This window comes from Schistocerca gregaria, chromosome 11 (genome assembly GCF_023897955.1).
Source record: "Schistocerca gregaria isolate iqSchGreg1 chromosome 11, iqSchGreg1.2, whole genome shotgun sequence".
In the NCBI taxonomy this organism is placed as follows: domain Eukaryota; kingdom Metazoa; phylum Arthropoda; class Insecta; order Orthoptera; family Acrididae; genus Schistocerca; species Schistocerca gregaria.
Genome location: NC_064930.1, coordinates 73,279,421 through 73,304,135, shown reverse-complemented (window position 1 = coordinate 73,304,135; position 24,715 = coordinate 73,279,421). Strand labels below are relative to the sequence as shown.

Here is a 24,715-nt window from a genome sequence, read left to right as displayed (position 1 = left end):
CTCCCTTCAATACATCCAACACTCCCGTAACCCTCCTCATCTCAACATTTGTAACTCACTGTCTTTCACCCACCTCTCCCCTTCCCTGTTCCCACACCAGCACTACATAGCCTTCTCTTGCACCAGCGCACGCACAGTCTTTATACTTCTCTCCTTTTCCGCCCCCCGTCTAACTTCCCGACTGCACCTACCGTATTTACTCGAATCTAAGCCGCACTTTTTTCCAGTTTTTGTGATCCAAAAAAACTGCCTGCAGTTTAGAATCGACTGCAAAGTAAGCGGAAGTTCTGAAAAAATGTTGGTAGGTGCTGCCACAACTAACTTCTGCCGCCAAATATATGTAGCACTACACAGGCATGTTTTGCAGGCACAAAGATAAATACTGGCGCTAAAACTTCTGCTCCGCGGCGGTAGCGTGCACAAAAACAAGCCATGCTATGAGCGGCGGCATGCCATAAACACTCATTATCAGAATGTGACAAACAATGCATGACACGGTACAGGACAGCATTTTCAGCTTAGAGTGACTTAAACACCTTTAACAAAGAGAACGGCACTTATCAGATCAAAGAAAAATAAGCAATCAATCCAAACCAGACGAAGCACGTGGAAAAGGAAGGGTACCCGTATAAATACGGACAAAGCTCCTGACACATAGCAATGGCTACTTGGTAAAGCTTAACTGCTAAGCTCACGATTCGAACCAAACTACTGTAGGTGTATCGTCATCCATTCGACCTAATTGTGTCTCATATTACAACAGACCAACTTTGTTTCGATTTGGATGTGCGGCCTAAAACTTTTCTCTCCCCTTGAATTTCGTGTCTCAAATTTCAGCTGCAGCTTAGATTCGGGAAATATTTTTTTTCCCTCAATTTTCAGTCTCATTTTTCAGGTGCGGCTAAGATTCGAGTAAATACGGTAGCTGCCCTACCCTCTCTGTATGTTCCCACGAGCAGCACTTTACCGTCCCGCCCCTCACCCTGCTATCGCTCCCCCTCCACACCCCAGCCTCCTCCTTACCCCCACCACTCAGACTGCTTCTCTCACCACACGCAGCTGCCTGTTCTCCGGCCTCTGCAGCCAGAGACGTTGGTCACGTGCGTGAATGTGAGTGCATGTTGGCTATTTCAAAAGAAGTTTTTCTGCCCAAAACGTTATGTGTTTAGTAGTCTTTTTTGTTGTGCAACTCAACAGTTCCACTATACGATGAACAACAGTGTATCCTTTTCATAATACTGTCATTATCCCATCCTGGTTTTTCCATTTTTTCAGAAGTAATTGTGCTTCACTTGGCTGAAACTGATAGGCTGGAGTAAACGCGACCCACTGTGTATGTTCCCATGTGTTCAGATTTAATGTACATGTAGTTTTATAATTTTTATAAAAGTGAGAAAAATTTACCAGGTGTACCAATATGAAATGAGCGTTAAGATACAAATGGGTCGATGTGAACGAGACTTAATTTTTTTTTCTTTTTGTTTTGTTTGGTTGGTATGACACCTGTCAACATATTTAGTATACATCAAGTCATGGAAAAAGAAACATTATATGTTTTCATTGTGTTAACAATGTCGAATTTTGTACCAGAACATGATGATTTGTGGAAAGCATTAATTTTTTGTTCTCATTTGAAAAAAGTGCTTGCAGAGTCGCACCGAATGCTTGTCGAGGCATACGGTGATCGTGCCCTATCAGAAGCAACACGCAAAAGATGGTTTCAATGGTTCACAAATAATGATTTTGATGTAACAAATGAAGAACGTGGAAGACCACCAAAAAAGTTTGAAGACGCCAAATCGCAAGCAATATTGGATGAAGATGATACTTTGAGTCACAAGCAAATGGCAGCAATGCTAAATGTTGCACAACAAACAATTTCTGGCCGTTTAAAAGCTATGGGAAAGATCCAAAAGTGTGGAAAATGGGTCTCACATGAATTGAATGAAAGACAGATGGAGAAACGAAAAACCATTTGTCAAATTTTGCTTCAAAGACATGAAAGAGAATCAATTTTGCTTCGAATTGTTAGTGGCGACGAAAAATTGATTTATTTTAAGAATCCTAAATGGGAAAAATCACGGGTTAATCCGGGACTTCCATCAACAAAACCAGATTGGTTCGGCAAGAAGACAATGCTCTGTGTTTGGTGGGGTCAGAAAGGTGTGGTGTATCACAAGCTTCTAAAACCTGGTGAAACTGTGAATACTAATCGCTAAAGACAACAAATGATCAATTTGAACTATGCATTGATCGAAAAAAAGACCAGGATGGGCCAGAAGACATGGCAAAGTAATTTTTTTACACGGCAATACACCTGCACACAAAGCAGAACTGGTTCAGGATAAAATCAAAACACTTGGCTGGGAGCTGCTACCCCACCCCCCCCATTTTCACCAGACTTGGCCCCCTCCAACTAACATTTTTTTTTTCATCAATGGGACAAGCATTGGATGAGGAACACTTTGATTCCTACGAAGAAGTCGAAAATTGGGTGTCTGATTAGTTCGCTTCAAAAGACGAACATTTCTATTGGCGTGGTGTCCACAAATTGCCAGAAAGGTAGTCGAAATGAATAGAAAGCAATGGTCAGTAATTTGAATAATTTTTTTTTTTACTTTTGAATTCAAAATTAGTGTTTCATTTAAAAAAAAAGGGGGGGGGGGGGGAGCTCATTTCATACCAGTACACCTGGTATGGCTAATCTACCCAATGTTCAATGAATTTACCTCCATCTGTCTAAATCAAATTTGATCATTCTTCATTCATGTAGCCACTGTGTTCGTGAATGCTTTATGCTTGTTAAAGGTATTTGAAATTTGTATTTGCAACTACTAAAAATGTGGAAACAGCAACATTTCCAGATGTACGCAGAAATCATCAAACTGTTACAACTGACTATGTTTTCAGTAGATAAAATGAAATGCATATGCATCTTTAGCAGCAGCAAAATGGCTTTCAAATACTTTTAATAATAAATCTGATTTATGCAGTACTTGGCTGTTATGTATTTTGTAGCAAAGAGTAGCTTCATTGAACACATCATCAAATTGAAACCGTATCAAATTCAAATACGTACAACATTTCTGTGATCTGAAATTCTTTCTGTCATGTGGTCTTCTGTTTAGCACATAGACGTGTTGAACACAATGTCATCTGCCAACTATGGTCGGCTGCATCGATACAGCTGTCAATACCGACTGAGGCCGTTCGCTTCACGTCGAAACTTTGACTCGTCAGTCACCACGCACAGGCTCTTTAGAAAGTGAAAAAGCTGCATAAACAAGCTGATGCAATTATGCAGAACAAAGTCGCCTTTTCTTTTTTAAGAACAGCTATTACATAAAGTTTTTTTCAGCCTGCAAAGTACGTGTACTCGTCATTTTGAAATCAACAATTTACGATTCGAGTGAAAAAATCTCTATTATAGACCGCACTGCTATTTTTCAAGCCAAATTTAGGAAAAATAGGTGCAGCCTATATTTGCGCAAATACGGTATTAGTGAGGCCTGTTCAAAAGTTCTCTCCAAATGTAATTTTTTGGAGTGAGTTGGATGTGTTGGCAACAGAAAATGCAATTTGCTTATGAATAGGTGTCGGGCACCGAAGAATGTATGTCAGGGGATATTCATTTGCAAGCTGTCGAAGATCTAAATTGATCATAAAATTTCTTACTATTTTTACACTGTTTCAGTAAGGAATGTCGCAATTTGAAGCAGCACTCACCACTCGGTGAGGTTGGTGGCCATGGCGGCGATAAAGCCCCGCGTGTCGAAGCTCAGCTCGTTGGCGGAGCAGAGCGCGAGGCCGCCCATCACGGGGATAAGGGACAGGCCCACGTACAGGCCCGTCGTCTCACCTGCCGACAGCACATGTCTAACCTTAGGCTACGCAAGAAATAACACAAAATGAGAAAACGGTGAGAATTATAAACTAATACTGTAGTAGGGAAGTGGGGTGGCGGCAGGAAGGGCACCCAACCACCCCTTCACACCAACCGTGCCAAATCCGACTGTAAAACGCCGACCCTGCTGAAATTGCGGGACGAAGGCACGAGTGAAAGAAAGAAAGAGTGTAGTAGGGAAGCATGGTTTTACAATGGAGTGAACACAAACAAATGAGTATCAGCAACTGAGGATTCTCTCTGGTGTAAACACTAGCTGAGTGCAGTGAACTGCAATTGATCGGGTTCTGTTTGCGTTCGCTAGTGTTGTGCTGGTTGCCAGTGTTTTAGCAAACCATCATAGGAAGTTCAAGTCCTATCTGCTTCGGCGCTAGCTTTAGAGGAAGCTCTTGTTTGCTGTCTTGTTTACTTCCGTTGCTGTTGACACAAGTTGCACGACTGATAGAGCGTTTCAAACAGAATGTAATGTTGCCGATAGAAAAATATAGGTATCATACATGCTTCTTGGGTTGAAGAGATCCACAGCACAAGTACTGATGGAAAGGAAGTGCAATTGGTAGAAAATTGCTGAAGCACTCTAAGATGCTCTTGTGACACAAGAACGACAATCAATTCATTAGATGCTTCCATTAGGTGGGAACAGAATGAATACGCACCAGCTTCATAATACTTTTTATTAAAAAGTAAAAGCACCACATATTTCACTGAAAGCAAACAAGTGTGAATATGTATCTATTATGGTTATTAAAATTATATGAAGGATCTGATTATTCCCATTGCTTACATTCATGGTAGCCCTAATTACAAGGGCTGATTCCTGTTGACAAATAAAAATGATCTGGGGTTATGCTATCTGCCCTCTAATAAACTGTGCAGCAGATTTTATCAAGTAGCCTATGTGACAAGTCATATGCATATTCCACCTTTGATTAATCATATTTTATAGATACTATAGTTGAATCCATGAACGATGATGGGCCGTACAGGTCCATGCTATGTAGAGGCACAGACAGGTATTGTAATGTTGCCAGCTGCAAATGGTAGGTGCAGTGCACGCATAGAGATGCAGACGCCAAACAGTTCGCTTGTGTTTAGGGGGTTGCAGGTAGCAGAGAACGTTAAGTCCCCTCCACCACACGACTACCACAGTAAGATGACTGGATCGAAAGGAATAACATATGCAAAGTCAGATGGCACAGTAAGTTGAATTTTGTGTTTCGCCCCGAGCATCTGCATACGTGGAAGTACGAATGCTTATGTCCAATGGCAATGCTAAAGTTTACTGATGATTATTTTCATAAAACAACAAAAATTTTCAAAATATTGATGACCTGTAATGCTCTGATAATGCCACAGTTGGCTACCCCATTGGACTACCTCTTTCACTGTCACCTCGACTGCTACGTACTTTCAGATAAGGTTCTCTGCTTTACGAACTACAGGGTGTTTCAAAAATGACCGGTATATTTGAAACGGCAATAAAAACTAAACGAGCAGCGATAGAGATACACCGTCTGTTGCAATATGCTTGGGACAACAGTACATTTTCAGGCGGACAAACTTTTGAAATTACAGTAGTTACAATTTTCAACAACAGATGGTGCTGCAAGTGATGTGAAAGATATAGAAGACAACGCAGTCTGTGGGTGCCCCATTCTGTACGTCGTCTTTCTGCTGTAAGCGTGTGCTGTTCACAACGTGCAAGTGTGCTGTGGACAACATGGTTTATTCCTTAGAACAGAGGATTTTTCTGGTGTTGGAATTCCACCGCCTAGAACACAGTGTTGTTGCAACAAGACCAAGTTTTCACCAGAGGTTTAATGTAACCAAAGGACCAAAAGTGATACAATAAAGGATCTGTTTGAAAAATTTCAACGGACTGGGAACGTGACGGATGAACGTGCTGGAAAGATAGGGCGACCGCGTACGGCAACCACAGAGGGCAATGCGCAGCTAGTGCAGCAGGTGATGCAACAGCGGCCTCGGGTTTCCATTCGCCGTGTTGCAGCTGCGGTCCAAATGACGCCAACGTCCACGTATCGTCTCATGCGCCAGAGTTTACACCTCTATCCACACAAAATTCAAACGCGGCAACCCCTCAGTGCTGCTACCATTGCTGCACGAGAGACATTCGCTAACGATATAGTGCACAGGATTGTTGACGGCGATATGCATGTGGGCAGCATTTGGTTTACTGACGAAGCTTATTTTTACCTGGGCGGCTTCGTCAATAAACAGAACTGGCGCATATGGGGAACCGAAAAGCCCCATGCTGCAGTCCCATTGTCCCTGCATCCTCAAAAAGTACTGGTCTGGGCCGCCATTTCTTCCAAAGGAATCATTGGCCCATTTTTCAGATCCGAAACAATTACTGCATCACGCTATCTGGACATTCTTTGTGAATTTGTGGCAGTACAAAATGTCTTAGACGACACTGTGAACACGTCGTGGTTTATGCAACATGGTGCCCGGCCACATCGCACGGCCGACGTCTTTAATTTCATGAATGAATATTTCGATGATCGTGTGATTGCTTTGGGCTATCCGAAACATACAGGAGGCGGCGTGGATTGGCCTCCCTATTCGCCAGACATGAACCCCTGTGACTTCTTTCTGTGGGGACACGTGAAAGACCAGGAGTACCGCCAGAATCCAGAAACAATTGAACAGCTGAAGCAGTACATCTCATCTGCATGTGAAGCCATTCCGCCAGACACGTTGTCAAAGGTTTCGGGTAATTTCATTCAGAGACTATGCCATATTATTGCTACGCGTGGTGGATATGTGCAAAATATCGTACTATAGAGTTTCCCAGACCGCAGCGCCATCTGTTGTTGACAATTGTAACTACTGTAATTTCGAAAGTTTGTCTGCCTGAAAATGTACTGTTGTCCCGAGCATATTGCAACAGACGGTGTATTTCTATCAATGCTCGTTTAGTTTGTATTGCCGTTTCAAATATACCGGTCATTTTTGAAACACCCTGTATGTGCTTCCCATGTGTAGCGTGTAACTGCTGCCAACATGGACATGGTCTACCACACATTACATGGTATACAACATACTAAAGGGAATAATTTAAATACCACTGTGATAAAAGTTTTATTTAGACAGTATAAACTAGGCCAGATGCATATCGATTTATCTTAAAGCACTTCACTCAAAGCAAAGCTGACAAAGTACACAAAGTGAATTGTGGACTCATAAAAGCTAAAATATATTGGTGAGTGTTGTCACACACAACAGCAATTACTCACTAAAATATAGACGAGTCACAACAAATGTGAAATATGATCTTACCACCACAGCAATACACAAAACTACAAAAGGTAATCAAGTGGCTCGGAAATGTAGAAGCCAAAATACTGTCCACTGAAGATGCTTCAAAATAAAACAAAGCATTTATTGCCTTAGTAAGATTTTCGTTACTGTTGCAAAACATAGACTGTATCACAATACCAATGGTACAACCGCGAGTGAGGAAAAAACGGGGGCCAGCAGGAATACTGTATGTGCGCCTCACCTTTCATTTTTTCCAATCACTGTGACTGTCATCGTCTACAATGCAGTAGTTCATGTTGGTGTCAAGTTTATTTGGTGTTAGAGTAGTAGTAGTGGTGGTGGTGGTGGTGGTGGTGATGATGGAATCAAGTAGATTATCAATTAAAGTTTCCCTCTCCTTGTCCTCCTCCTGTAACCACACCGGGTGCTTAACACATTCAACTCATGCTGAAGTTGTTATGCCGTCACGTGATACGTGCAAAAGCCTCTCTTTGTCAGCAATTTTAAATGTTTTTGCATTTCACTTGTGCGCATATGAGCTCTATCATATTGTACTGATAACGATATGATGGCAAATGCAAAACTGTACGTCCACATTCCTGTGCAGTACAATCGATGTCAAACTTTTACACGCGGTTTATGAAGCTCTACAAGATTCAACAATTCGGCCAGAGTTTGGTTGACAGTGTCGATATCTTTTTACTTGCAAGCCACAACACGATACAAGCTTTTTTTTTTTTGCACCTGTTGCGGGTGCCTTGTCAACAACAACAGAGTGATAACTCACTCTGTCCGTAATTATTGCTGAGTTTGCAGACAAGTAAGGGAAAAACTGTTTTTGAAACCATAATATGTCTCCGAGGTCATTTCAGAATGACAGTCCCCTGAATTAATGAATGGAAAATCTCATATAAAGATGTGAAACAATTACTAACAAAGAGATAGAGGGGCTGGCCAGTACTTACCTCAGCTCAGTACAGCCGATAGATAACACAAAAAACAACCGAAAATTTAAGTTCCTAGCTTTCGGAATAAATGTTCCTTCATCAGGGAGGAGAGAGAGGAAAGAAAGGGAAGAAGGGAAATTGGATTTAGTTACTCACATTCGAGCTTATGAAGCAACAGGGAAAGGAAAACAGGGAGGATAGCAAGGATGGAGGCATGGTTGTCAGAGGGAAGCCAAAGATATTCTACTGTAGGTACTGTGCCAGCTTCAAACCAAAGAGGATGCATACAGAAGTAAAGAGGTGTATAGTATAAAGATGCAAGATGAAAAGATGCATGAATGGCTAAAGAGGAAAGGAAAATTTGGTTGTTTTTTGTGTTTCTATCGGCTGTACTGAGCTGTGGTAAGTACTGGCTAGTTCCCTGAATTATTCATTTTTGCCTGGAACAGTAATTTGCTTTCTGGAATGTATCTGGAATAAGAACCAGTGTGAAGCACAATTATTCATCCACCTTTATCAACTGGTACTTTAAAGCCACCTGAACCATCACTCAGTTTCTAACAGGCTTTTCTCGTATGATTCTGGTTTGTCTCTGTTTCGTCCAAGTAAAAAAAAAAAATGTTCCGATTGCCAGATTTTCTTATTTCAAGAATACTATTTAACTATCAAGAAGCTGTGCCATTTTTTGTATCATGAGCAGGTGTGCATTGAACTTTGTACATCTGCAAAGAATAGCAATCTTTATGCTATCAAAGTAAACACTTATGAGAAAAGTCAGTTTAATGTTAGTTTGATTCGACAACAATATAATAAACTGATGTTGAGCTAAATCACTGTTTAATTAAACAATAATACAATAAACTTTTACTGTATCACTCTGTTGCCACATACAAGCATTACCCCACAGTAATGGCCCACTAAAAGCAGTAAACAGTGCAACTGCATCAGATCCCGGCCAACTGCTTATTTATTCACTGTCTATCTTGTAGATAACTTTCATTATAGGACTGTGCTCCTACCAAGGAATCTTGGTCATTTTCTTGCATGGACCATAACTTTTTTCTCGTGTAGCTGACTGTTTATTTCATATTATGGTTGCTCACTTGGATGTATGGCAACACAGCTTATCACCGTGTTAGCAAAAGCAGTAATAAAGGAATAGATATGGGTTCACAATTGTAAAACAACAAAGGAATGGTGCAGCAAGACAATGTGATTGGTGCACTTTATACACAGGCATGCCTGCTTGATGGTTAAGAACTGTGCCCTTAAAGCAGCGATATCACAACATTCCCTTGAAATTTTTTTTCTGTCATTCATAAGTGCATATTTGAACCCAATGTTTTCCAGTATTCTTTGCAGTGCCTTTAAGAATTACAGTTTCATGCATTTTCAATGTAATTTTTTTTGACAGTAGGAAATTTGACTGTCTAATGCATATTGAGCACAACTCGTCTTAGATAATTTTTTTCGAAATCATCTAAATTCGTGACAGACTTCTCACAACTGTGACGTTCCCCACCAATTTGAAAACTGGGCTTCCACTGGTCTGAACAGACAATTACCTTCACTGGCAATTTGCTGAATGATTCTCAAGATGAGGCTACTCGCTTCTGAGATCTGGCAACACCTGTAACAGCTCCACTGTTTCCTGCTTTGTGGTTGACGGAAGAGTGTATCCAGTAAATTATTCCCCTCGCTTGTTTCTGGAGAATTTGTCACTTACCACCACCGTCAGCAGTGATGAATTGTAACAAACCAAATATAAATTCAACAAATACCTGACACAATCACGTTTAATACTCACACTGGCCAATATGCTCACAGCAGAGAGCTAAGAAATCTACTGAATGCTCGCTAGCTGTCTGAGGTTGATCTGAGATCTGGTGTGCATAATGAGCCTAAACTCTACCACTGTCGTTCATGGCTCCAACTATACCTTCCTTGCACATACTTTAATAAAATCCTAAATGAGTTGCGCACATGTTGCTGCAAACCTCACAGCAGCAATTGACATGTGAAACAACCACCAAGGTAACTATCTCCAGTAGCCAATAACTAAGAGCGTAAATGCTAGCTTTTTCCGTTTATGTCAGCTGTCAGTACTTAAGAGTTCTGCTTTTCAATTTCCGCCTTAATTCCAATTAGAAGGCAGTAAAAAGCATCAATGAACATACATACACAGTTTTTGACTAATGCTATGAAGTATTGGTGTTGTTAAGTGCACTACCTTCTATTCAATACGTCCTCATTAGTTATGTGATCTACCCATCTAATCTTCAGCATTCTTCTGTAGCACCACATTTCGAAAGCTTCTACTCTCTTCTTGTCTAAACTATTTATCATCCACATTTCACTTCCGTACGTGACGACACTCCACACAATTCTTTCAGGAAAGACTTCCTGATACTTAAATCTATACTCGATGTTAACAAATTTCTCTTCTTCAGAAACGCTGTCCTTGCCATTGCAAGTCTACATTTTATATCCTCTCTACTTTGACCATCATCAGTTATTTTGCTCCCCAAATGCAAAACTCATTTACTACTTTAAGCGTCTCATTTCCTAATCTAATTCCCTCAGCATCACCCAATTTAATTAGACTACATTCCATTATCCTCATTTGGCTTTTGTTGATGATCATCTTATATTCTCCTTTCCTGTCCATTCCGTTAAGCTGCTCTTCCAAATCCTTTGCTGTCTCTGACAGAATTACAATGTCATCGGCGAGCCTCAAAGTTTTTATTTCTTCTCCATGAATTTTAATATCTACTCCGAATTTTTCTTTTGTTTTCTTTACTGCTTGGTCAATATACAGATTGAATAACATCGAGGAGAGGCTACAACTCTGTCTCACTCCCTTCCCAACCACTGCTTCCCTTTCATGCCCCTCGACTCTTCCAACTGCCATCTGGTTTCTGCACAAATAGTAAATAGCCTTTTGGTCCCTGTGTTTTACCCCTGCCACCTTCAGAATTTGAAAGAGAGTATTCCAGTCAATATTGCCAAAAGCTTTCTCTAAGTCTACAAATGCTAGAAACGCAGGTTTGCCTTTCCTTAATCTATTTTCTAAGTCATAGGGTCAGTATTGCCTCACGTGTTCCAACCTTCCTAAGGAAACCAAACTTATCTTCCCCGAGGTTGGCTTCTACCAGTTTTTCAATTTGTCTGTAAAGAATTCGTGTTAGTATTTTGCAGCCATGGCTTATTAAACTGATAGTTCAGTAATTTTCACATATGCCAACACCTGCTTTCTTTGGGATTGGAATTATTATATTCTCCTTGAAATCTGAGGGTTTTTCGCCCGTCTCATCCATCTTGCTCACCAGATGGTAGAGTTTTGTCAGGGCTGGCTCTCCCAAGGCTGTCAGTAGTTCTAATGGAATGTTGTCCACTCCCTGGGCCTTGTTTCGCCTTAGGTCTTTCAGTGCTCTGTCAAACTCTTCATGCAGTATCATACCTCCCATTTCATATTCATCTACATCCTCTTCCTATTCCATAATATCACCTTCAAGTACACCGCACTTGTATAGACCCTCTATATACTCCTTCTACCTTTGTGGTTTCCCTTCATTGCTTAGAACTGGGTTTCCATCTGAGCTCTTGATATTCATGCATATCGCATTATAAACATAAAGTAATTTGTCATTTAAGCAGGAATTACAGTGCAGACAATCAGTTCTGTCTGCGCATACCTAGGGGCATTTTCAACTGATTGGGTTGATCTGGGGGAGGAGGCCAAACAGCGAGGTAATTGGTCTCACTGGATTAGAGAAGGACGGGGAAGGAACTCAGCCGTGCCCTTACAAACGAACCATCCTGGCATTTGCCTGAAGTGATTTAGGGAAATCACGGAAAATCTAAATTAGGGTGGCCGGACGCGGGATTGAAGAGTCGTCTTCCCGAATGTGAGTTCAGTGTGGTAACCACTGTGCCACCTCACTCGGTCGCTTTCAACTGAAACGGCAAACGGTCTCGAAAACAACTAGAAAACTGGTGTGTGGTTGGCAGTGTCTTCAAAACGTTTAGAAAACTACCCTTGTAATTATTTTAAGGCCACAATGACTTCCTCAAAACATTCATTTTCTTTTAAGATCGGTGAGCTTATGACAATGGACAGTGTTTTTTGGCCAGAATTTGTCCCTTCTACTGTTTGATTTCCTCTGTAAATGCGACACCACCAAATCAGCAATAAGTTGTCTCCCACCTTGAAATGCGTTACTGTGGGCAGTGTGCAGTCAAGTCCGCTTAAAATTTGAGGTCTACAACCCATTTCTAAATTGAAAAATCATTCGAGACACGCTCTGTGACTTAAACAGTAGACCTTGTAGTAATATATAAAGTCTCCACACTCTTTCTTCAAGTCCACTGAAAACTGTTGAAACTGACACCAGACTTCTATGAGTAGTTTCGGAGAATTTACTATATTCACTACCAATTTCACCAAGTACTCTACGCTTACAAATGTAGTATGAAGAACTGTCTAGAACAATGAATCCCATCTGTCAACTGATGTAATTTTTTGTCTTTCATCATCATCATCTCCACCACCACCACCACCATCACCACCACCACCACCTAAATCTTTGTGTGGTGCTGTAATGTCATTCCACAACAAATTTGTGTTGCCCGTTAACTATACAACTACATCGCATAAAACATACTGAGAATCCTTATCCTTCTATCCTGTCATTCCCATTCATTTTTAAAAACTTGTGATGATAGAGTGCTAGGCTGTCCCTTTTTGTGCAGGCAGGCTCTGTACCTGTGAACTACGTTCACATCACACATGAGTAACGAAGGATAAACAGCGCTGACACTATGATTCTCCTGAACTGAAAAAAAATCTTGCCAACTGAAAAATGCTGCATCATGTTGCTAAATGAAATGTTGCTCAATACTTCCAAGAAGCGAAGTGCGTGCACAAATAATGCTGTATGACACATTTTGCAGTTTTTAGGAAATCGACAAAAATTGCTAATTCCAGAGAATTATTGCCAAATAATATTGTAAAAGCAGATATGTATTGTTTGTGAATATAGAGTGTTGAAAAAACTTGATTGTGCTTCGTAAAATAGTGCTAAGCATGGTGTTTTTGAAAATAAGTAAGTAAGTATTAAAATGAAACACGTGCTTTACAGCAAAGGATATGCAGCATTATTTCCAATCACTCTGTACTTTGGTGCGATGATACGGCTGCCTAGAATCCAAAAGTTGTAAGAAAGAAAATTGTAACAAGATACAAATTGATATTTATTGTATACTGGTTACTTTGGTTGAGACACAAATCTGGGACATTAAACTCAGTTGTGACACTGCAGGTTTTTGTAAAAATGACTGTATTTTGGCTCCATATATTTCATCATGTCCAACAGATCACTCTTCTTCTCCTCACAAAGTTTCAGTGCCCCACTGCATAGCAATCCAAAACCAAAAGGCAATAGAATTTTTTTTTTTATACTTCTTGTTCACAACCATGTTTTGCAATGCAATGTCTTTCCCATGGACAATGCATGTAGAAATTACGGCACACGCATATACCTTGAGGATTGTCACTACATAGCTTCAACCAGGGTACATCAGTAATTTTCAAAGCAGTTGGCGTTTCGCAAACCAACTCACCGAATCCTATACCCTGGAAGTCTTCCATCATCATCCCCTGAATGGTCAGTTTCAACAAATAGACAAAGGCCTATGCAATGACATGCTGCCATTCGAAAGGAATCATGACCTTTGACCCTTTCTTTCTTTTCTTGATTATTGTGATGTCACTGTCACAACGTAGGAAACTGGGAATCAAACATAAAAACTTCTGATGTATTTCTGTAAAATAATTGCAGCATATGAAATAGAAATAGAGCTCTAAAATCCTCCAGTTACTGTTCTGTCTGACAAAGCGGTCAGACCATACAATTAGTTTGCATTCCACACCTTCTTCAAGTATCAAAAACTTAATTAGAAACTATTTTGGCTGAACCTCTCCTTGCGATGGATTCATTTCACAAATTTACTGTGTTGTTTCCAGTACCAATGTCATGAACTGTGAAATAATATGATGGCAGCTGTCTCTGGCAGAATATTGTGGAAAGCGTCAATGCAGAACAAAGTAAAACCTGTTGTGAGTCAGCACATATGACATTTATACTGTTCCTTTTAGCCTCTTCTGTAATTTATTTATTTATTTTAGCGCTCTGTATACTTGGTCTGCTTTTGTGTGACACAACTGATTCTCAAGTTCAATGTTGTACGCTTCTATTTCATCTTAAGTTGCAATCATAAAGAATCTATACTTTCTCCAGAGGTTGAGACTGAGGTACAGACATTCTTTTGAACATTTATTCCAGCTGTAATGGCTCATCTGCTTTGGGAAACTTGAAATGTGTTCCCAAATCAGAGTCCTTTCATCATTTGATATGGCATGTGGCCTACTGAAATGTTTTCCTTGACCATCTTTAGCAGTGGTCATTCCACCTTTCAGTTTATGTTGAAAGTCTTTATTCATTGCCAGGTGATGCAGAATATGTCAAACAATGTTTTTGAAACACTTTTTTTTTTTTGCCTGGACTTCCTATTCGAAAGCAGCTTGTTTCCATGAAATAATGCCAGTCTTACCTTACTTTCGTCTAGGGGACATATCTACTTCCATGGAGTTTATCAGGTAAATGGACTGCTTATCGTGCATCAAGGCGTGATATTCTTCATACCGCTTTAACTTAATTTCCAGGTTTATGTCTTTGCACCCTTCTTTTCAACAAACTTCTGCGCTGCATACATGATCCTGAATTGTACAGTCAATATTACTACCTAATATTCAAATGAATTATCATATTTCACATTCTCTTTTAATAATACAGCAGAGCTCAGACTGTATTATATTTTTTTGTCGATGATAACGACAGAACTGCAGTTAATTCTACGCATGTTACATATTTTTACTGTGATGTTTCCAAAAGATGCACATAATGTACATCGTTAGAGCCATGTACTCTACAGGGCACATACGCTGCTGAACAGGGCACCGACGCTCTATAGACATACGCCTTTAGGAAACCAATACTGTGTTATTCCACTCATCTGCACTGGAGGCTGATTTATGTTCCAATCCAGCATCACAAAGTCTTTTCCTCTTAACATCCTGCCAATTACCGAAGTTGACTTCCCTTTTCCACGCATTATTTGCACGTTTAAAACCACTTGTGGTAAGTGTCACCTTGCTACACTCCACCATTCTTGAAACATACAGCACTGTTCACACAGAGGCACAGAAACTGCATCTCTCTCCTCACTGTCTCGTGCTGCCATCGCACAGTAAGTAGGTCAGCTACTACAGCAAGCGATGCAGACTGCTGTACACATAATTACTCCACAAGATTCAACAAAATGTCAAAATATGCTGTACAGTGTTATTCGTGGGCTTGCTTCAAGTATTGAACAAAGCCGACAGGCCAAGTCTCGACCCGCACATACATCGTGCTCATGACCCTGATTTAAAGGAATTCTAAAGTTCTCAACTCTATTGCACACATGTAGGAAGTTGCAGCCTAGCTTGCCACAGAATGTCAAAATCTCTGGTTCAAGCCTTCCTCTAGTGTCAGAAATGGTGTCACAAGCAGCATTGGGGACCAAGCAGTTACGTATTGTCAACAAAACAACAGCCTCCGCACCCATCAGCATGGATCTCCAAAACACTGGCAATGTAAAATCCAACTTTTGCTTTCCTCATATGACACCCAGAAAGTGATTAATCATGCCACTTGGGCAGAGGGAATTTTTCTAGACTTTGAAAAAGTTTCTGAATTAGTATGTCACACCAATGATTATAAGCAAAACTATGATCATATGGGGTATGGGTATGAAATATAAATTGGTGACTGGATTGTAGGTTTCTTGGTAGAGAGAACTTAGGACCTTATCTAGGATGGAGAGTCACCGACGTGATAGATGAAATTTTAGGTGGGCCCCAGGAAAGTGAGTTGGAGCCATTGCTTTTCATGTCGTGCATCGGCGACTTCGCAGACAATATTAATAGTGACCTCAGAGGTGGGCCATGAGTCACATCTGGATAGCTCAGTCATTTGAGCACTTGCCTGTGAAAGGCAAAGGTTCCAGTTTCAAGTCCCAGTACAACGTACACAGTTAATCCGGCGTAAAGTTTTGTAAGTGCTGACACTGGATGATCATAATGAAATGTACAATGCCTTGCACTGAATTTTCAGTTGGCTGTAATGATTGGCAGTTCTAAATCTGTATGTACATGCTAATCAATGTGCAGTGCCTGGCAGAGGAGAAATCCCATTGTACCCCATGTTTGGGTTTCGCCCCATTCCAATCGTGTATGGAGCAAAGGAAGAATGACTGCTTAAACATCTCTTGCATAATTAGTCTAATCTCATCTTCTCATCTTCACAGTTCCTACAGGAGTGATACATAGCTTGTGAGTAGACTTTCATGCAACAGACGGTGCATATCTTTGACTGTCTGTCATTTCAGGTTTTTTGACATTTTCATGGGTCAAACAAATTTGTGACCATTTGTGCTGCCTTTCTTTCTATACATTCAGCATCTTGTGTTATAATATAGGTCCCACACACTTGACATATATTCTAGTACAGATTGCACAAGTGTCTTCTAAGCAATCTCCTTTGTAGACTAACTGAATTTTTCTAGTATCGTACTAAGGAATGAAGTCTGTCATCTGCTTTGCCTATGACTCAGCCTAATACTGCATCCCCTTTAATATCTGTACAGACTGGTAATCAATTCTGATTGTGATTCATTGAGACTGAAGTCATAAAATACTACTTTTTCTTTCATTTTGTGAAGATCACAATTTTACATTTCTGTATATTCAAAGCAAGATCCCTCTTTTTGCATCACTTTGAAATCTCATCAAGTTCTGATTGCATATTCCTGCAGCTTTTATCAAACAGTACTTCGTTATATGTAATTGCATTATCTGCAAAAAAAATCAGATTACTATTAAATATTTCTGAAACTTTGTAACTAGATTTCATGAAATAATTGGTGTATTATCAAGTTCTGCCAATTTTATACTAATTTATTGTTATATATTAATAAACTTGTTGACAATATTAATAGTAACGGCATACTTTTTGCAGATGATGTAGGTATCTGTTATGAAATACTGCATGGAAAAGGCTGCACAAATATGCAGTCCTATCTTATGTTGTGAAGAGGGTGAAGTTTGTCATGACTACAATACCAATAAGTCACAACTGAAATCACTAAAATCATACATTTACCTGATTTTAATAATTTGTAGAGATATTAAATGGAACAATCATGCAGGCTCTGATCTAGGCAAAGCAAGTAGCAGACTTTGGTCCACTGACAGTCAACAAAAGGGACCACTTGCAAAACACTTGTGCATCCCATCTCAGAACACTGCTGAAGTGTGTGAGACATACCATTACGAAATAGGATTAATGGGGAAACTGAAGATATACAAAGAAAGGCAACACGAATGGTCACGTTTCTTTGATCCACAGCAGAGCATTTGGGAAATGTTGAGAAAACTGAAGTGGCAAATACTTTGAGAGAGATGTATACTATTACACAAAATCTTAGTTACAAACATCCAAGTTTGTCTGTACATGTATGTCACATGTACTGATTTCTGTCTCATTAGGGTAGTTCCTTCATGATGTGTAGTGAGGAATCTGGGAGCGGACACTCTAAGAAAAAAATGCACCACGAATGAACTACCCTAATGAGACAGAAATCAGTACATGAGACATACATGTACAGACAAACTCACCACTGTCCAGATGTGTGTTTGGCCTACAATCTAACTGACTGGCATAGAATTGTCTTCATGATGAGTTCCGCTCCAAGATGAGCACCGATGATCAGTTAAGATGTCTGGAGACACCCCGGACAGCAGTGACCTACTGACCTGACATCACCCACCACACAGTTGGCAACGAGGAATGATGGTCTGGGGTATAATTTCTTTTCACAGGAGGACAACTTCATGTGTCACCTGCGGCAGCCTCACTGCTCAATAGCACATTGACAATATTCCACACCAGGATGAGATTTTCACTCTGCAGCGGAGTGTGCACTGATATGAAATTTCCTGATAGATTAAAACTGTGTGCCAGACAGAGACTCGAACTCGAGACCTTGGCCTTTCGTGGGCAAGTGCTCTACCAACTGAGCTACCCAAGCACGACTGACGACCTGTACTCACAGCATCAATTCTGCCAGTACCTCATCTCCTACCTCCCAAACTTCACAGAAGCTCTTCTGTGAACCTTGCCGAACTAGCACTCCTGGAAGAAAGGAAGTTTGGAAGCTAGGAGAGGAGGTACTGGCAGAATCGAAGCTGTGAGGACGGGTCGTGAGTCGTGCTTGGGTAGCTCAGATGGTAGAACAGTTGCCCACGAAAGGCAAAGGTCCCAAGTTCGAGTCTCGGTCCGGCACACCATTTTAATCTGTCAGGAAGTTTCATATTCCACAGCGTTTTGTTGCCTTTTATGGCAAGCTGTCCTGGGCTTACTTTTCAGCAAGGTAACAGCTGCCCACAGACGGCAAGAATTTCTATTGCTTGTCAGGCCCAACCTAAGCCAGTAAGGTTGCTGGCTCTCTCTCCAGTTCAGAACATTTGGAGCATTATGGGTAGGGCCCTCCAATCATTTCAGGATGTCGAGGATCTAATGCACCAATTGGACAGAATTGGGCACGTATCCCTCAGGAGGACATCCGACAACTCAATCGATCAATGCCAAGCCATGTAATTGCTTTCGCGAGAGCCAGGGGAGGACCAACACCTTATTGACTTGCCCTATTTGCAAAGCTGTTTCTCTTGAATAGATCATCCAATTTTTCTGAAATTGTAATCAATTGTTTGTCTGTACATGGACTTCATGTCTACCACTTTTCCTTCCCATTTGGATAATTCCTTCTCAACGTGTCGTCTCTTTTGTCTTCGAGTGTACTAAAGACCACAACATATCACTCCCACAATAACCGTGAAGGCAAGATTAAACTAATAATGGCACACACATAGGCATTTAAGCGGGCACTTTTGCCACGTTGTATATGGAAATGGAATGGGAAGAAGCCCTAACAACTGGTGCAATGGGAAGTACCCTCTGCCATGCACTCCACAGTGGCTTGCAAGCAAACTGGAACTTTGTTAAATGCCAGGAAAAGTTCCCATCTTGAGAGAATAAAAGTAAACTGGTTACAAAGAAAATGCCGTCTGTAGAGCCCAAAGTGAATAATAATGTTAATAACAAATATACAAAATTTAAGAAATGTCAGTCTTATTAATACGGTGCTAAACAATTTTCTCATTACACTCTTGTCAGATGAGAGTAACAGGAATATGTCGGAGGAAAACAGTAGGAATCAAATTTGGAAAGGTTGATCAGCCAAAGGGAGAGCCAGAAATAATAGGATAAGCTAAGCAAATGAGACTAAAGGGAAACAAACAGAATAGGGTGACAAAAGGCAGGGATACTTTACAATATGACAGATTCTGGCTCGATGGTTACGCAGCTGCACATTTTCATTAGACTGGTGTTCTGTTTCAGGAGAGATTTTGTGCTACTCCTCTTTGCTTTGTGTATACTCTTAACCCAAGTTGCAGGATCTACTCTACAGCACATGTTGCGGTGTTACATACCACTCCAGAGGACACACATATATCCCTATGTATACTTACCAGTGAATGACACTTGTGAATAAAAATCCTAAAACAAGTTAGCATAGAGAACAGTAATGTATTGTGCAGACCTGTTATTTTATTTTCATGTGGAGAATATGAGGGGGACAATATGTGACTTGAAGACGGGATAGCAATTGTGGTGACTGTGTGAGAGGAAGTACCAGTACAAATGAGAATACGAGCTCCTGGCATCACCGGCCCCTACTGGGTAAGTGCATCATCTCAGAATATACAGGTATATAACACTGACAAAGGTTATCACTGTATGCCAACAAATGAACTGTTAATGGAATGTCATTCTGATGACAGGGCACCTTGTATAAAGCTCTGGAGCTTTTATGATGAGCATTCTGATTTGACATTTAATGTAATTGAAAGTATACTGTATATGCTTGTGCACAACATATTTATACAATAGTTGTCTGCATACTTTTTCAACAAAACTAAAAGTTGCAGTGCTGCACTTCCCTCCAGAGCAAGGAGGACACTGTCTTATCGCCACATCCAAGGCAACGGTTGAACAAAGTAAGAGGTTAAGGAAAACAACATTAAATCTTCATTAATTAATTAATCCCAGATCCAACCCAACAGGAATGCTATAAAGTTCCCTACCCTGGTTTACAACACCCTTTCCACGAGAGTGGGAGGGAGTTGCAATGCATAAATTACAATTCTCACAGTTTTCCAGCTTTTCCATATCATAGCACTTGTTTTCCTACATTGATTCCATGGTGTTTCTCTGGGATGAAGGATATTATTTCTACTGGAAAAAAGGTCACAGTTTTTAAATAAAATTATTAAAAGATGAGAACACTACTAACAAATATGTATTAATAAAAACAATAATATAATATGATTGGCGAGAGCCCTGAGGTTGATGCCATATATGGTGTCAATAATTGTCATCACCAATTTAATTTGCCACATTCCACTATTGCCACTGTTTTCCTGTGTCGGCAAATTGTGAACTACACTAAATTCTCTTATGGGTTAGTATGATGATGGGAATGCAATGAAAAACTTTGTAGCTGCAGCCAATATAGGTGGATGTGATACATGAATTTGCCTTTGAAACCCAAATTCTTGATATCCATTTTTTTAATTTCAATTTCAGCACTTCATTTATTGACAATTCCATCAAGTCCTCCCTCCGTCATATCTATGGCATTTGTGGGCTTGACAAGGATTCTAGTACCCAATCTGGAACGATCGTGTTAAGGTTATCATGAAATCTAATTGTATAGTCCAATGTAAGTGCCTCCAAATTCCGGCAATTTAACAGTGAAATCATCATTTGTTTCCACACCTGCAATTGCCAAATCTGAAGTCTGCCACCCAGTTTTATTCCCCATCATTTCTACGTTTACCAATGAACTCTGTGAACACATCACTTTGATCTCTGCAAATACCCACTGGTGGGAAATACTGGCCCCATTCGGAACCAATATTCCAGAGGAATAAAAATTGGGAGATTTCACATTTATACACAGTGTATGGCAACTTAATCCTTGCAGACGTTGATTGTCATCTCAACTTTTTCTTGTTTTTGTTGTTGTTGTCTTCAGTCCTGAGACTGGTTTGATGCAGCTCTCCATGCCACTCTATCCTGTGCAAGCCTCTTCATCTCCCAGTACCTACTGCAGCCTACATCCTTCTGAATCTGCTTAGTGTATTCATCTCTTGGTCTCCCTCTACGATTTTTACCCTCCACGCTGCCCTCCAATGCTAAATTTGTGATCCATTGATGCCTCAGAACATGCCCTACCAACCGATCCCTTCTTCTAGTCAAGTTGTGCCACAAACTTCTCTTCTCCCCAATCCTATTCAATACCTCCTCGTTAGTTATTTGATCTACCCATCTAATCTTCAGCATTCTTCTGTAGCATCACATTTCGAAAGCTTCTACTCTCTTCTTGTCCAAACTATTTATCGTCCATGTTTCATTTCCATACATGGCTACACTCCATACAAATACTTTCAGAAACGACTTCCTGATACATAAATCTATATTCGATGTTAACAAATTTCTCTTCTTCATAAACGCTTTTGTTGCCATTGCCAATCTACATTTTATATCCTCTCTACTTCGACCATCATCAGTTATTTTGCTCCCCAAATAGCAAAACTCCTTTACTACTTTAAGTGTCTCATTTCCTAATCTAATTCCCTCAGCATCACCAGATTTAATTTGACTACATTCCATTATCCTCGTTTTGCTTTTGTTGATGTTCATCTTATATCCTCCTTTCAAGACACTGTCCATTCCGTTCAACTGCTCTTCTAAGTCCTTTGCCGTCTCTGACAGAATTACGTCATCGGCGAACCTCAAAGTTTTTACTTCTTCTCCATGGATTTTAATACCTACTCCAAATTTTTCTTTTGTTTACTTTACTGCTTGCTCAATATACAGATTGAATAACATCGGGGAGAGGCTACAGCCCTGTCTCACTCCTTTTCCAACCACTGCTTCCCTTTCATGCCCCTCGACTCTTATGACTGCCATCTGGTTTCTGTACAAATTGTAAATAGCCTTTCGCTCCCTGTATTTTACCCCTGCCACCTTCAGAATTTGAAAGAGAGTATTCCAGTCAACATTGTCAAAAGCTTTCTCTAAGTCTAGAAATGCTAGAAACGTAGGTTTGCCTTTCCTTAATCATTCTTCTAAGATAAGTCGCAAGGTCAGTATTGCCTCACGTGTTCCAACATTTCTACGTAATCCAAACTGATCCTCCCTGAGGTCCGCATCTACCAGTTTTTCCATTCGTCTCTAAAGAATTCGCATTAGTATTTTGCAGCTGTGACTTATTAAACTGATAGTTCGGTAATTTTCACATCTGTCAGCACCTTTTTCTTAATGCACAGATTTTTAAAATTCTTTAAATATTGATGAATATTTAAATTCAACCCTAAATTCAGTGCTCTTTCAAATCGTTTGATAATAACTGTCTGATGCAACTGTTCTATTATAAAACTACCACAATGAAAAGAAACTGTCCTGAAGACTACTATGCTCCTGTGACAATCACAAAAAGGGTGCATGTTTTACAGCTTTGGGGGGCTGTGTGGATTATCACTGCGCATGACACAGGACAGAGCAGCTGGCATGAGGAATACAAGGGCAGTGTCCGAGTGTGGGCTGGATAGCAGCACTGAAGGGACCAGTGAGATGAAGTGGGAGTTTGTTAAAAATGTTGATTAAATTAACATTTGGGATAGGATATTGGGAAAGCAAGCAAGATGCAAGTATTACAAGTTGTTGGGCAATTGGTACTAGTTTTGTCATTAGCAGTGTCAACAAACTAAATGGAAACACTAATCTACAACTAAAAATGAATTATTGTATGTCTCTTCTTTCATTTAATCATTTTTTGCACAAATAATCAAAAGTAAGGAGTAGCACACTCAACCGGGGCTCAACACTGTATTGCAGTTAAAGTACAGAACATTATTTTTATGCTCCAGAGGACATTACGTCAAATGCAGACAGCAGATCATCACACACTATATGGGAAGAAAAAAAAAATGTAATTCAGTGGTCAAGAATAAATATGGCATGTCACAGACTTTTCCACTAACATTCCCTTCTGCAGTCTGATTACATCACACACAATGTGATCAAAAGTATCTGGACACCCAAAACAAATAGACTTTTTCATATTAGGTGCATTGTGCTGCCATCTACTGCCAGGTACTACACACCAGCGACCTCAGTAGTCATTAGACATCGTGAGAGAGCAGAATGGGGCGCTCCGCCGAACTCACTGACTTTGAACGTGGTCAGGTGATTCGGTGTCACTTGTGTCATACGTCTGTACGCGAGTTTTCCTCATTTCTAATCATCTCTAGGTCCACTGTTTCTGATGTGATAGTGAAGTGGAAATTTGAAGGGACACATACAGTACAAAAGTGTACAGGCTGACCTCATCTGTCGACTGACAGAGAATGCCGACAGATGAAGGTGGTCATAATCTGTAACAGGCAGACATCTATCCAGACCATCACACTGGAATTCCAAACTGCATCAGGATCCACTGCAAGTTCTGTGACAGTTCGGCGGGAGGTGAGAAAACTTGGATTTCATGGTCGAGTGGCTGCTCATAAGCCACACATCACGCCGGTAAATGCCAAACAACGCCTCACTTGGTGTAAGGAGCGTAAACATGGAACGATTGAACAGTGGAAAAATGTTGTGTGGAGTGGCGAATCACAGTACACAATGTGGCCATCCGATGGCAGGGTGTGGGTATGGCGAATGCCCGGTGCATGTCATCTGCGAGTGTGTGTAATGCCAACAGTAAAATTCGGAGTTGGTGCTGTCATGGTGTGGTCGTGATTTTCGTGGAGGGGGCTTGCACCCTGTGTTGTTTTGTATGGCACTATCACAGCACAGGCCTACATTGATGTTTTAAGCACCTTCTTGCTTCCCACTGTTGAATATCAATTCAGGGATGGCGATTGCATCTTTCAACATCGCGCACCTGTTCATAATACACGGCCTGTGGCGGACTGGTTACACGACAGTAACATCCCTGTAATGACTGGCCTGAACAGAGTCCTGACCTGAATCCTACAGAACACTTTTGGGATGTTTTGGAACGCCGACTTCGTGCCAGGCCTCACCGACCAACGTCGGTACCTCTCCTCAGTGAAGAATGGGCTGCCATTCCCCAAGAAACCTTCCGGCACCTTACCGAACGTATGACTGCGAGAGTGGAATCTGTCATCAAGGCTAAGGGTGGGCCAACACCATATTGAATTCCAACATCACCGATGAAGGGGGCCACGAGCTTTTAAGTCATTTTCAGCCAGGTGTTTGGATACTTTTGACCACATAGTGTATAAAAACAGAATTGTCGTGCAAATAAACGATAAAATTGACATTTAACA

General features: G+C 40.6%; 1 protein-coding gene across 3 annotated transcripts in view; it reads right to left on the bottom strand.

Annotated features, from left to right (window-relative positions):
• The window catches only part of LOC126295333 (solute carrier family 35 member E2A-like), a 136,722-nt gene that overhangs the window by 61,686 nt on the left and 50,321 nt on the right, over positions 1–24,715 (bottom strand). For all 3 annotated transcript variants that reach the window (XR_007552459.1, XM_049987801.1, XM_049987800.1), the window contains exon 4: positions 3,727–3,859. Coding sequence is in view for 2 of the 3 variants with exons in the window: in XM_049987801.1 (XP_049843758.1) it covers positions 3,727–3,859 (133 nt within the window). In the remaining variant the exon portion in view is untranslated. The remainder of the gene's footprint in view (positions 1–3,726; positions 3,860–24,715) is intronic.